This window comes from Cucurbita maxima, unplaced genomic scaffold (genome assembly GCF_002738345.1).
Source record: "Cucurbita maxima cultivar Rimu unplaced genomic scaffold, Cmax_1.0 Cma_Scf00031, whole genome shotgun sequence".
NCBI classification, from domain to species: domain Eukaryota; kingdom Viridiplantae; phylum Streptophyta; class Magnoliopsida; order Cucurbitales; family Cucurbitaceae; genus Cucurbita; species Cucurbita maxima.
Window position 1 is genome coordinate 2,485,281 of NW_019272047.1, and position 13,851 is coordinate 2,499,131.

At 36.0% G+C, this 13,851-nt stretch overlaps 3 protein-coding genes across 4 annotated transcripts; 1 reads left to right on the forward strand and 2 right to left on the reverse strand.

Moving 5' to 3' along the window:
• The first annotated feature begins 2,011 nt into the window (after positions 1 to 2,011).
• LOC111466370 (heterogeneous nuclear ribonucleoprotein 1-like) lies at positions 2,012 to 5,815 on the forward strand. Its single transcript, XM_023110987.1, has 4 exons — positions 2,012 to 2,211; positions 2,510 to 2,734; positions 3,810 to 4,995; positions 5,231 to 5,815. The coding sequence occupies exons 2-4, from the start codon at positions 2,519 to 2,521 to the stop codon at positions 5,242 to 5,244; spliced, it is 1,416 nt and encodes a 471-aa protein (XP_022966755.1). The 5' UTR covers positions 2,012 to 2,211; positions 2,510 to 2,518; the 3' UTR covers positions 5,245 to 5,815.
• Positions 5,816 to 7,002: 1,187 nt separating this feature from the next.
• On the reverse strand, positions 7,003 to 13,616 carry LOC111466304 (ras-related protein RABA5a-like). 2 transcript variants are annotated; one of them, XM_023110900.1, is made up of 5 exons: positions 13,437 to 13,616; positions 8,671 to 9,116; positions 8,225 to 8,536; positions 7,519 to 7,567; positions 7,003 to 7,427 (listed from the first exon to the last, which is right to left on the reverse strand). In XM_023110900.1, the coding sequence occupies exons 2-5, from the start codon at positions 9,008 to 9,010 to the stop codon at positions 7,358 to 7,360; spliced, it is 771 nt and encodes a 256-aa protein (XP_022966668.1). In that variant the 5' UTR covers positions 9,011 to 9,116; positions 13,437 to 13,616; the 3' UTR covers positions 7,003 to 7,357. The 2 variants fall into 2 exon arrangements, with proteins under 2 accessions (XP_022966668.1, XP_022966669.1); XM_023110901.1 differs by lacking the exons at positions 7,003 to 7,427; positions 7,519 to 7,567 and adding an exon at positions 12,878 to 12,945 and having other exon boundaries at positions 8,090 to 8,536; positions 13,437 to 13,462.
• LOC111466303 (pentatricopeptide repeat-containing protein At5g64320, mitochondrial) lies at positions 10,493 to 12,884 on the reverse strand. Its single transcript, XM_023110899.1, has one exon. It carries the CDS (start codon positions 12,712 to 12,714, stop codon positions 10,519 to 10,521), a length of 2,196 nt encoding a protein of 731 aa, XP_022966667.1. The 5' UTR covers positions 12,715 to 12,884; the 3' UTR covers positions 10,493 to 10,518.
• Positions 13,617 to 13,851: the final 235 nt, after the last annotated feature.

A 13,851-nucleotide genomic window follows, 5' to 3' on the forward strand; every position in this document is an offset into this window, starting at 1 on the left:
ACGAGTTTTCTTTATTCTTGATCTTGATCTTGATCTTCAAGTTAATCTGTTCGAAACTTTATTAACATGATGCAAATTAAATACCATGTTAATCCTTTCAATTTTAAATTCTTTTAGGGGTTGTTAATCCTTATTTAAATTATGTTATTTTTTATATGATTACAAGCTTATGATTATCTAACTTCATGGCAATTTTAAATGAAAAACATTTTAAATTTGTTTATCGTTTTAACGAGTCATAACATGCACGGAGTAACAATTTTATTTTTAAAGAAAAAAATTAGCGTCATTATAGCGTAATTCAATGTTAGCCCAAAGTTTTAAAGTATTTTGTATAATTCGATAAAAAAATCATAAATTGAAATTTATTTCACGACCACGTTGAAGAGTGGAATTAGTGTTCGACCCAAATCTTTTCTTCTTTCCTTAACTTCAAGCTCGAGTTTTTTGTGTGTTATTCGATTTTTAGTTGTGTCGAGCCCATTTCATATTAGTTCTCGTTATTGTTTCATACTCATATAAAAAAAATGCATAAATTTCATAATTCTTATAATATTAATTTGAATCAATTGAGTTAGATTGGTATCAATTTTATTTTCAACCAATGTTTCGAAAGGTAAAGTTAATATTAAAAAATATAATTAAACCTTAAAAAAAAACTATTTTAACTCCACGACCTTAATTTAGGGAATGATCATAAGTTTATAAAAAACATAATATATCTTCATCGATATCAAACTTTCAGGGAAGCCCAAAGCAAAGTCACAAGAGTCTATACTAAAAGTGGACAATATCATATCATTAGAGAGAGTAAACAAAAAAATGTTTACCCACAAAACGACCTGAATTTTTAGTTTTCCAAACCCAACCTATATTAAAAAAAACGTAACTCAACCCAACATTTGGAGTTTGAATCGAATAATATGGGTTGATATTGAATCATACAAACATTGATAATGAAAAGAACGTTAAGATTAATCGGTTTTGTTTATTTAAATGTCGTCCTCTCGAGTTGTGAGTGTGATATTGAAGATTGTTAGTGTTATGTGGTGGGTAGCTATTGTTATGTAGTCCATAATTTTGATTATATTTTCTCTTTTTTTTTAATTAAAATTTATAAATTGGTTTCATACATATACAATATAAAATTAAATAAAAAATAATCAAAATAAAGAATTAGGAGTTATATATATATACTATATATAACCATTTTATAGTTGTTTCATTCATTTATTTTATTTTATCTAATCATTTAAATATTATATGTATGATTGAATTCTAAAAAAAGAAAAAAGAAAAATTTAATATATTATTAATTATATTTAATATACTCTACTCAGTCATTTTTAAGAAAATTTCTCCCTAAAAAAATGTAAATTTATCTTAACGGTTTAATAGTCAAAAGTATAAAAAAGAAATTCTTTGTATATACATTCGAACCACTGTTGGTCATATTTCTCTTTATCGAGAAATCGAAGAGGCTATACAAGGATTTTGCCGGGCCTGCTCATATCTGGTATCTCACTCAGCTAAGTAATTATATGACACCGGTATGAATTTAGTTCTCTCCGGTTCAACTAGGACAATAGGTCCTGAATTTCTACGCGAATCAAGATCGAGAAAAGGAAGTTTTTCAATCATTGACTCGAACCTCAAACCTATTGTCGAACCCCACTCAGCGTAATATGGAGGTACTATGCACGATTTGGTTAGGTAAATGCGTCTCTATTTTCATACTAAAAAAATTGATTCTTTTCCAATAAGTGGATAAGCTTAGTTCATCCTAAAATGGCTCATTCCTTGCCTCCACAGAAAGAAAGTAATTTAATTGATTAAAAGCTTCATTTTTTAAAATTCATATTGACTACTTCCAATGCCACAAAATCAATAATTATTCCTCAAATAAATGAATAAAAAAAATGGCAACTTTACTCTCTATTCTTTCTTTTCTGGTTTTTTCTCTCCTACCTATATATATATTATAGCAAATTCCTTTTCTTACACAAATATCCTTCACCTCCACCTCCCTGTTGCATATATTATGCCCTTGCGGTTGGTTACCTTACTTGATATTGCATATTTATGTTGAACATAAACCAAAGGGAACGAAGGAAGAGATACCAAAAAGGAGGGCCTCTCGCCCTCTCTTCTTATTATGCCTTCTCTTAGATCTTAGATTCTACACTTCCCACCTGGGTCCTTTTCATTTCGGTAAGTTTTTGTTTTTTTTTTCTTCTTTCTTTTCTTGCAAATCCTTTTTACTCCAATGGGTTTCTGGGTTTTCAATCATAACTCATTTCCCTTTTCTTCCTTGAGCCTTTTGAGCATTTCTGCCTTCTAGATCCATCGGCCGCCGCTCCGATGTTCTGAGATCGAATCTGATTTCAATCGTTTGTTTCTTTAATTTAGCTTGCATTTTCATGTTTCCCTAATCAATGCTTCTTCCGATTGTTTGTGGATTCATTTTGTTGAATGATATTTGATGGGGTTAGTTGGGATGGATTTGTAGAGTGGGCTCATGGATCCTGGCAAGCTTTTTATTGGGGGTATTTCGTGGGACACAGATGAAGATCGACTTAAACAGTATTTTCAGACCTATGGAGAAGTGGTGGAGGTGATGATCATGAGGGATCGGAACACTGGGCGTGCTCGTGGCTTCGGTTTCGTTGTGTTTTCTGACCCTGTTGTTGCAGCTAGAGTTGTATTGGAGAAGCATGTTATTGATGGAAGAACTGTAAGTTTTTTGAATTCTTCTTTTGATTTTGCTAATAAATATGCTCATGGAAGGATCATGGTTTTCCTGATTGTTCTTTGGCGTTCATCATGATTGAAACTTGTCAGAACTCTTCTTACATTTACATTTTTTTGAGTTCAACAACTCGGGATGAGAATTTGAACCTCTTGTTGAGGATTGTTGGGAGGGAGTCGCACATTGGCTAATTTAGGGATGATACTGAGTTTATAAGTAAGAAATACATCTCCATTAATATGAGGCCGTTTTGGGAAACCAAAAGCAAAGTTGCAAGAACTTATACTCAAAGTGGACAATATCATACCATTGTGGAGGTTCGGGATTCCTAACATGGTATCAGAGTCATGCCCTTAACTTAGCCATGTCAATGAATTTGTACAAAGAAGTTGTGAGCCTCGAAGGTGTAGTCAAAAGTGACTCAAGCGGTGTGTCTCACATTGGCTAATTTAGGGGTATATAAGTAAGGAATACATCTCCATTAGTATGAGGCCTTTTGGGGAAACCAAACAGTGGACAATCATGCCATTGTGGAGAGTCGTGATTCCTAACACCTCTAACTAAGGGGAGATATTTTAATCACTTTTGTTTTGAAAAACATATAAACTATAATTTTCCTTTGGAGCTTTGGATGGGTCAGGGTGAATTTTGTTTGATGTGGTTGTTCATATTTTTGTGGAAGTACAATGCCGCCTGCATTTGCCCCGAATTTCAATCGTTTCGGGAACCGATTGTTTATACATGTTCTAGAAAAGGTAAGAAGTACGATGACAATAAAGGAATTTATTTGCACGAAAAAAAGGTTCGAAACTAGTCAATGGTAATTAGCTATACCCTCAACCAAGAAAGGACATCGGAAGAATTGAAACTCAGATTTGTGAAAATTAGGGGGCTCGATATCTTATGGAGTTCGTGGATGCACGGACATTAGGATTTACATGTGATGTTCACCGCTTATATTAAAATGATACATTTTGTTGCGTCAAGATATATCTATTTGTATCGTAATTAGAGTAAAGTTTATCATGTTCATGTTTCGATATTCATTTTTTTCTTTTAGGTTGAAGCAAAGAAGGCTGTTCCTCGAGACGATCAGAACATTTTGAGCAGGAACAATACCGGTATCCTTGGGTCACCTGGCCCGACTCGCACAAAGAAGATATTTGTAGGGGGTTTGGCATCAACGGTCACGGAGAGCGACTTTAAAAAATATTTTGATCAGTTTGGAACGATCACAGATGCCGTGGTGATGTATGATCACAATACTCAGAGACCGAGAGGCTTTGGATTTATCACGTACGAGTCGGAGGAATCGGTGGAGAAAGTGTTATACAAAACATTTCATGAGCTCAATGGTAAAATGGTTGAGGTTAAGAGAGCTGTTCCAAAAGAATTATCACCAGTGCCAAATCGAAATCAATTAGGTGCATACCCTTACAGTTTTGGTAGAGTTGGTAGCTATTTAAGTGGTTATAATCAAGGATATAACACAACCTCAGTTGGGGGATATGGACTGAGATCTGATGGTAGGTTTAGTCCTGTTACGGTCGGTCGGGGTGGGCTGTCTCCAATTAGTCCTGGTTATGGAATAGGTCTAAATCTCGACGCAGGGTTGAACCTGAACTATGGGACCGGTCCCAATGGCAGTTCTAACCTCATTTACGGACGGGTAATGAGTTCTTCCTATGGTGGAAATTTAAATAGGTATGGTAGTCCAAGCCCCATGGTATATGGCGGAGGCAGTGGAGGTAATGGTTCTATTTTAAGCTCGTCGGTTCAGAATCTGTGGGGAAATGTCGGTAACTCGGCTGGTACGAATGCCTCGCACCTGAGGACGTTTCCTGGCTCTGGTGGTGTGCATACGGGAACGAGTTCATTGAACGGTATTGGAGGGCTTTGGGGTGTAGGTCATGGCGAAAACACAGGTTCTTCTCCATTCAATGGTGCTGGTAATGTCGAGTTTGGAAACGGAGGAAGCGTTGTAGGTTATGGTAGAAGCGTTAGAAGCAATGTTTCTTCAGCTTCTTTGTACTCTGCACCAAATATTTATGATGAAGTTCATGGGAATAATGAAGAAGGAAACTCATTTTATGGGCATTCAAGTTGGCAGTCATTGCCCACAGAGCTTGAGGATTCTTCCTCAATTGGGTTTGGGCTTGGCAATGCAGCTTCAGATGTTATTAGTAGAAACAATGCTTCTGGTTATACTGTTGGATATGGTGTTTCTAATACACAATCGAATAGAGGTGAATCTCTCTCTCTTTCGTTCTTTTATCGTCGTTACATGTAAGATCCCATATCGGTTGGGGAGGAGAATGAAACACCCTTTATAAAGGTGTGGAAACCTTTCCTTAGTAGACGCGTTTTAAAATCTTTGAGGGTAAGCTCAAAGAGGACAATATTTACTAGTGGTGCTTTACATCGGTAGACGTTACTTGAACAAGATCTGTTTATGAATGGTAAAATGTTTGTTTGATTCAGGAATTGCTGCTTAGGAAGAAGAAGATAGAAGCAACAGAAATCAAGAGTTTTATAATAGTAGGTGATGATGTTTTTGGTAATTGTGATACACTCCTCCTCCTCCTCCTCCGCCTCCTCCTCCGCCTCCTCCGCCTCCTCCTCCGCCTCCTCCGCCTCCTCCGCCTCCTCCTCCTCCCATATGATGATATGATACTGTGAGAGCTAATTTGTTTTCTGTTTTGAGAAAGTGTCCCATAAAAGAAAGCAGGTTCCAGAGGGTTTGGTTTTTGGATTGAGCTTGAAAATATAGGCCTTTTCTTCCTTTCTTTACTTGTAATTTGATTTGATTGATATGTATAATTGGATTGTGGGTAAGGTATGATCATACGTTACTCCGACAAAGAAACGGTGTCACACGAACGAATCGACATCATATTTTTTCTTCTTTTCTTTGGTTTCGGGTTCGTTTTAGAACAACTCATTCAGGCTTTCTTCTTGTTGTTTCATCTCTTGTTATTATTATTAGCGGTTCTGGGTTTTTACTTCTCATGTGATTGATTGTATGAAACTGAGGTTCATTTATTTACAGATATATCATACTCTCCACCTACCTACCTTCCAATTCTTTCTTTACCGCAAAAACGGATCTACAAGCGATTACTCTATGCATGTGTTATGGTTTTTATTTTCGATGCCACTATCAACCGTACAAGGTGTAAATGGTTTGAGTATTTTAATGTCAACCGTACAGGGTGCATTGTCTTTACCTAAAATATAAGAATAGCATGTGGTTTGAGTAACATTTGGTAAGTGATCCTGCTTTGGGGTCGGAAAATGTAAACATATGCAATTATGATCAGGTAGAGACTTATCCTTTAATACAATAATATTGGAGTAGCGAGTGAGTAGCGTGTGACCCCACTTTGGGGCTAAGAATGCAAACATATGCAATGTGGAGTTATGGAATGCAAATATGCAATCACGATTATGGACCTATCATTTAATATTATCATAGAGGTGACCTTTAGTTTAGACAAATTATATGTGTAAAACTTTCCTACACACGACCTCCACATCCGAGCGTGAGCCCACTCGGTGGTTCGCATATTACTTTTAGATAACACATCAGCTACCATATTATATTTGATGACATACAAAAATGTTTCAATAAATTCCACCCACTTTGCATGTCTATGATTCAGTTTGCTTTGACCCTTCACATACTTTAAGCTTTCATGATCAAAATGGATCACCAATTCTCTAGGCCATAAGTAGGGTTGCCACACATGCCATATATGAACTAAAGCAAATAATTCTTTATCATAGGTAGCATATTTTAATGCTGGCTCATTTAATTTTTTACTAAAATATATTAAGTACTTTCCATCTTGAATTAAAACAACACTTATGCCCAAACCACATGCATCACATTCAATTTCTATAATTACCTTTTAGACTCATCATAGTCGGGTGTCAATAAGTAAAACAAATCCTCAAATATCATGCAAGCAGTCATTCAAATTGCATATGATAATTATGTGAATATTAATTTTTTCAATTAATAGGTTTATAGAGAGAGGTAAATATTTTATTGTTCGGTATACAAACTTATTGTATAGGATGTCTCCACCCACATGTTTTCATATAAAAGACTTGGATTAAATCATTTGTAACAATTACAAAATGAGTCACAGTGTTAGCAAGATAATAATGTTAGATGTTTTTTTCATGACCCAAAAATTCGAAAATTCGAAAACTAGATTAATACCAATGGACTATACAATGAAAACATGTGCAACCAAAGTAAGAAATGTATTCTCATATACACATATATCAAATTACTATAATTTCTATGCATACAAATAGGTAATTGTTTTAATTTTTATGCATGTCGATAGGTAATGGCTCTGACACAAATCTAGGGTAAATAGACTTTAAAAATGAATCAAGAGAAAAACTTGAATTCAATCGGTCCAACTGAACTGTTGACGGTTAATTAGTTGATTGTTGACCCGAACCTCTAGCATGAATTGAAATGAACCAAGGCGCATGTTGAACTAGATCGAATTAGATGCAAAACAAACTACCAAGCACAAACTAGCATCCTTGCACGTTTCCTTTCGTCGTTCTCTAGTGATCCACACCAACTCATGCAGCATAGCTCAATGGCAGTGACCGAGCTACGGTGATTATCCTAACTCCTCTACCAATTTGATGACTGCACAACCCATGCTTAATGAAATCTAACATAAAATAGCCACCAAACTCATAAAAATTGATGTCCCAAAGGATCAAGTTCAAGGACTTACCGACTTATCTGTGGTTGATTGCTCACAAATCTGGGTGTGCGATGACAATCTAAGACAAACCATGGCAACAATACCCCTCAATTTCAATCAAAATGCAATGACGATCACTGAATCATACAACTTTCTGACGATGACAACCCAATCGAAAAAGATAGTTAGAGAGAGTGTAGAATTCAATTCCTTTGTTCGAGTTAGAGAGTAAGAATGGAGTTGATGGACAATGAAAATTGTGTGATTTATAACAACTTGCATAAATATTGTATTAGGTATGAAAAGTCTAATTATCGTGTGATTGTATTAGGTATGGACAGGTTGAACGGTGTAAAACTTACCTAATACAATCACACGATAATTAGACTTTTCGATAGGTTAATTATTTTAATTAAACGTGTCAAACATATCTAGGTTTTTATTATTAGAAACTATTCGAGTGGGTCGCAGCGTGCTACTCACTCTTCAATAAAGATGGAATGTTTTGTTAATTAATTTTTTCCCATCAGCTAAACCAGTACGAGAACATATTCGTGCCCCCGTCCCTGATCGTTTTCAAGTACAAACACGACTCCTCCAGTAAATCAAATCAAATCAAATCAATAACTCCTAATTTTCAAGTACAAACATGAATATTGTTTACAGAGAAGACAACATAAGATGCAGGGTTTCAGAACAATGGAATATGTAAAGTACTAGGATGAGCAACAGCTACCTCTTTTGGCCTCCTCTTCTACTTCCTCCTTTCCATGTAACACTACGGTACTTCTTCCATTCTCCATCCATCTCCCATCCTTCTTATGTTCTTCAGATATCATAACTTTTCGGCTCAGTATGTTGTAGATCTCCTTCACGACTGTCTGGAAAGCGTTTGTTACGTTCGAGGAATCGAGGGCCGAGGTTTCTATGAAGAACAGACCTTGAGCTTCTGCCAGAGCCTTCCCTTCAGCAGTACCTACTTCTCTACCATCCTTCAGATCACACTTGTTGCCTACCAGTATGGTTACTACGTTCATGTCGGAATGAGCTGTTTAATAAAACATCGATTACCCAATCAGTCCTTTCAGGTTATAAACACGACGAAAACTTCCCGACATAAACAACCTAACACCGTGACAATATCATTACAAATAAAAAGCGCATTGTTATTATAATACTCACTGTGAAGTTCATTGAGCCATCTTCCAATGCTGTCAAAGGTCGGACGCCTGCTAATGTCGTAGACCACGAGAGCTCCAACAGCTCCTCGATAATAAGCAGATGTAACAGCTCTAAATCGCTCTTGTCCAGCAGTATCCCATATCTGAGCTTTGATTTCCTTTCCATTTATTTCCATCTTTTGGGTTTGAAACTCGACTCCGATGGTTGATTTTGAGTTAGGGTAGAATTCATCTCGAGCAAATCGAGCGAGCAAATTTGATTTTCCCACGGCTGAATCACCAATTAAAACAATCTTGAAAAGATAATCCTCTGTTTTTTCCTCCTCAGAATAAAAAGCCATTGCCCAGACCTCACACAGACTCTATAGAACCATAATAGATTCAAAATACCTTCTGAACTCAGGGTTCTTCACAAACTCAAATTCCACATCAGGATGCAATTCTTCCCTATTCACAATCAAAGAAATAGAATTCGTGAAGATATAAAGGGAAACTTGAAAGGAAGGGAAAGGTATAAAATAGGCTGGCAGACACATTTCGTGAGTACTTACTTGATGGAGTAAAGAAAGAATCTATGAGCTACCTATATTCTGAAGCCAATAGACAATATTATGACATTCTATTATTAAATGAGTAACATATCACCAATAGACCAATATACATGTATAGGACACTATTGCCAAGCAAGATTGAACTTAATACCTTGAGATCAATGCGTTTGCACGTGACCAGCGGGCGACCAGCCCAATTTTATCATCCAGTAACCGATATGAATTCACAAATACATATATAGATAAGCTGTATTTTCCTCATCTTTTATATACATTCAAATACTTTACAGAGATGAAACAACATACAAGATTTTGGCACCAGCAGAGAATGACTTTCTCGAGCGAAACATTGGAACAGACACACAAGCACAAAAAAGAGTAACTACCAATGTCACACGTGACGATTGGAGTCTCTTTATGTAACGGCCTAGGTCCAGGCCCACCGCTAGCAGATATTGTCTTCTTTGGACTTTCCCTTTTGGGCTTTCCCTCGAGGCTTTAAAATGCGTCTGCTACATCCTTATAAAGGGTGTTTCGTTCTCCTCCCCAACCAATGTGGGATATCTCACTTTCCGACCAAGACTAAAATATTAATTTACACAATTTCATCGTCCACAAAAGTGACGACAAGATCAATTCATATTCTACATGCAAAGGATGCAACAAAAGGCAATCACATGATCAGATGTTTTTCTTTACTTGCCCAGCCCATTTCCTGGTGAAAAAAGAGAAAAGAATCCCCTTTCCTTACAAACAACTCTTCTAACTAATAACATCACTCACATAACTTATATTCTCAGATTCATCGTTTTAAAAGGAGAGGACGATCTCATGGTCTTCTATAAGAGCTTTTTTAGTTTTAGTGATTTTGGTCGGAAAGTGATATAGGAAAATCTACATCATAAATCCTCTTCAAAGATCATACAGAAGCAGAAATACTATGATATCTACTTTGGTGCAAATTATTCTATCATGAAACTCTTCAAAAGAAGAAAATAAATCGATAATCGAGCAAAACAGTGAAAGTAAGGAACTCAAATCAAGCAACAGGCTAATATGAACGAGGCATGAACACACACAACTTATTCAATCAAGCGAAAATTTCCTTAGCTTCGTAATTTTATTTCTAAGGGTGTTGGCAATTCGCTAATTTACATATATTTCTAAACTTTCTGATAAATGTATGCTTCACAGAGAGAAACTGAAATGTCTCATAATACACTTTTCAGTTATAAATAATGACAAGAGAAGAGTAATTACCAGAATAACATCTAACACAACACGAGCGCATTTTATCATCAGAACTCATCTGACACAAAAAACAAATTCTCGTGACTTTGTTTTACCAAAGTATTGACCAGCACATTCCAAGTCACATTACTAGGTACAAAACCATTCTCTACTCCTCTATAAAAAAATAAACAAGCATCATTCACCATGCCTTCTTTACAGTGCCAACTGATAAAAGTATTATACGTAAAAGCATCAGGGTGAACACCTTCGACTTGTAATCTATCAAATAGATTTAAAGCTTCCCTGATACGTCCAACCTTGCAAAGTCCATTTATAACACTATTATATGTGACTATGTCAGGCACGAAACCTCGATTAATCACATCTCTTAGAAACTCAAATGCATTGTCCACTTTTCCAACTTTACAGAGCCCGTTGATGAGAATATTGCATGATATCGTATCGGCGCTAAGTCCATCCATTATCATTTTCTCATATAACTCCAATCCTTTTTCAACATTCCCAGCTTTGCAAAATGCTTTTATCAGTCCATTGTAAGTAATCTTATCAAGGATGCATCCTTTGAACAACATATCGTTAACAAGTGCGAGTGCTTTTTGGAATGCACCCCTCCTCAAAAGTGCATGAATCAGTGTATTATAAGTCACGTTGTTGGCAACTACACCGTCCAATAACAAATTATGAAACAACCTGAAGGCTTCATCAATCTGATCAACCTTGCACAATCCAAAGATTAGAGAATTATATGTAAATAAGTCGGGCTTGCAACCTTTCGTGGGCATTTCACGAAACAGATTTAGAGCAGCATGAACCTTCTCATTCCTACATAGGGCGCATATCAAGCAATTGTATATAACTGTATTTATAGTCAATCCCTTTGTTGACATCTCATGTAAAACAAGACCAGCCTCTTCAAGACACCCAGCTTTACAAAGCCCATCAATCAATATTGCATATGTGATCACATTCGGCTTGCAACCCCTCCTAGACATCTCATTAACCAAATCATGAGCAAAACCAAGACTCCCCTCTTTGCAAAGTCCATGCATCAAGATGTTGTATGTAAAAATATCAGGGTCAAAACCAAAGTTTATCATAGTCTCATTAAGAAAGCTTTGAGCTTCCTTAAGTTGTCCACTCATAACATACCCATTGATTAACGTATTCAAGATCGCATTATTTGGACAAGGAATTTTGTTCAATAATGCTCTTGCTTCATTGAGTTTTCCAATCCTACATAATCCATGCAACAGAAAACCATAAGTCATACTATCTGGGTTAAAACCTCGAAGAAGCATTCGATCAACCAATTTTGCTGCATCTTGAATTTTATTTACCTTGCAGAGGCCATGAATAACATCATTGAAGGTTTGAACATCAGGCATGCATCCCATAACAAACATTTCTTCTAAAAGCTTTAATGCTTCACTAACTTGGTTATTTTTGGATAGCGCATGTATTAACGTCTGATAAACTATAGAATTCGGTACACATCCATGCTTTGTCATGTCTCTAAGGAGTGAGCATGCAGAGTCAACCTCATTAATCATACAAAGAGCTTTCATCACAATGCCAAAAGTAAAAACAGTAGGCGAAATACCCTTACTCAACATGTCATAATAAACATTCGTAGCAACTTTTGGACAATTGCCCGTCACGAGTGTTTCCAAAACTACATTATAAGATTCAAAAGTTGATTCACATGAATAAACAGCTCTCATATCTAGGAGCAATCGAATTGCCTGTCCAGGTTGTCCAGCTTTCCCATAATGTTTCATAATGATCATGAAAATGGACTCTCGAAAAACAATCCCTTCTTCTTTCATCTGTGTTAACAGTTTATCTATAACCTTGAACTCCCCAATTGTTCCAAGCTTATTTATTAGCACATAGTATACATCAAATGTATGGCAATAACCCTTTTGGGCACCCACCCGTTCAAATATTTCCAACAATGTGGGCATATCAAGTGGAAGCTCAAGCAATTTGCAAAGTTGAACAGGGGTAATCAGAATGTGAGACTTTCTAAGCTTTGTGAGATCAAAAGGTTCGAGTAAACTCTCCCATTCGGTTTCACGCTCTGATTCAATATTCATCTTGGTGGGACAACCACTTCCATCTCCAATATTCCCAGCTAAGAAGCTAGATTTGCAAGAGTTCTCAATATGATTAATAATCATAGGCTCCAATGAACAAAGATTTTTGGTCCGTTTAACAATGTTTCCAAAAGAAGTATACATTAATAGAAGATTGTACTGGTGGTTGACTTTAAATTGCTGTTGAATAATCGCTTACAAATATTGCAAGAAATTTTGATTTTCCCACAGAAAAATCACTAACTAAAACAGAATCATACTATCTTAAGCCATCGTCCAAGCTTAGAATCATACTATCTTAGAATACCTTCTGAAATTTGGATCCTTCAGGAAGTCAAATTCTGAAATTCCACCTAAACATCAACTCTTCCCTATCTACAATGAAGAAATAGAATTCAAGAATATAAGGGACATGGGAAAAGAAATAAACAGAAGTCCAGAGAATGGCACCGAAACCCATAAATCTTAATAAGCTCAGACTAGAATAGCACGATGAATCAAGATGAGTTCACTCCAGAATCGAACAACACAAAAGTGAAAGGAAAATGAACTCTTTTTCCCTAAATCAAACAGCTCATTGAAACCAACATCAACCAAAACCCAGAATTGCAGAAAACAAAAGTCCCAAGAAAAATTTAAAAGAACATGGAACTCCAACAGAGTGGTGGTTAGATTTGGAGGTGAGGAATGGCAATGGGTAAGTTCGTCTTAATTTGAATTTGAGTTCTAGTGATCAGAATGAGGAAAAAAAACAGAACGGAGTGGGCACGTGGGGGCAGCAAGTGAGGGCTGAAAGCGAAAAAACTGCAAGAAGTTGAAGAGTAAGAAGGGATTGAAATGAAAAGGAAAAGGGGGAAAATCGATACCTGAAATGAGAGTTAGGGTTGCAAATTACGGGGAGGAAGCTTCATCAACGTTCATCACCTGGTGGGATAGTGATAATGTGACGTGAATCCTGATTCGTTCGAAGTGGAAGCGGAAGAGAAACAGTACTAAAATCTGAATTGATTGAATTGGAAACTGAAGCAAGAATCTGGGCTGGGGTAGGCGCGCTCTCTCAAGTTCCTTCAACAAAACAGTACAAAATTTCCGATTTTAACCATGAACAAATTTCAAAAGAAAATTAGTTGTTGGATGAGTCAACCTTAAAATTAGTTCTTTTACCAAATAAAAAAAAAAAAAAAAAAATTAATCAACTAAAATGTCCACCAAATAATAATCATAATAATAATAATAATAATAATTATAATAATAATAATAATAATAATAATAATAATAATA

What these genes read in the sequence shown, in the direction of transcription:
- LOC111466304 (XM_023110900.1), bottom strand. Translation starts at nt 9,010, where the DNA reads ATGGCTTTTTATTCTGAGGAGGAAAAAACAGAGGATTATCTTTTCAAG. An exon ending in AGAAGAGGAGGCCAAAAGAG is followed by an intron (nt 7,568 to 8,224) that starts GTAGCTGTTGCT and finishes GGTTTGTCTTAG; the next exon opens with ATTGTCATCGCACACCCAGA. An exon ending in AATCAACCACAGATAAGTCG is followed by an intron (nt 7,428 to 7,518) that starts GTAAGTCCTTGA and finishes TGGGTTGTGCAG; the next exon opens with TCATCAAATTGGTAGAGGAG.
- LOC111466370 (XM_023110987.1), top strand. Translation starts at nt 2,519, where the DNA reads ATGGATCCTGGCAAGCTTTTTATTGGGGGTATTTCGTGGGACACAGAT. An exon ending in ATGTTATTGATGGAAGAACT is followed by an intron (nt 2,735 to 3,809) that starts GTAAGTTTTTTG and finishes TTTTTCTTTTAG; the next exon opens with GTTGAAGCAAAGAAGGCTGT.
- LOC111466303 (XM_023110899.1), bottom strand. Translation starts at nt 12,714, where the DNA reads ATGTATACTTCTTTTGGAAACATTGTTAAACGGACCAAAAATCTTTGT.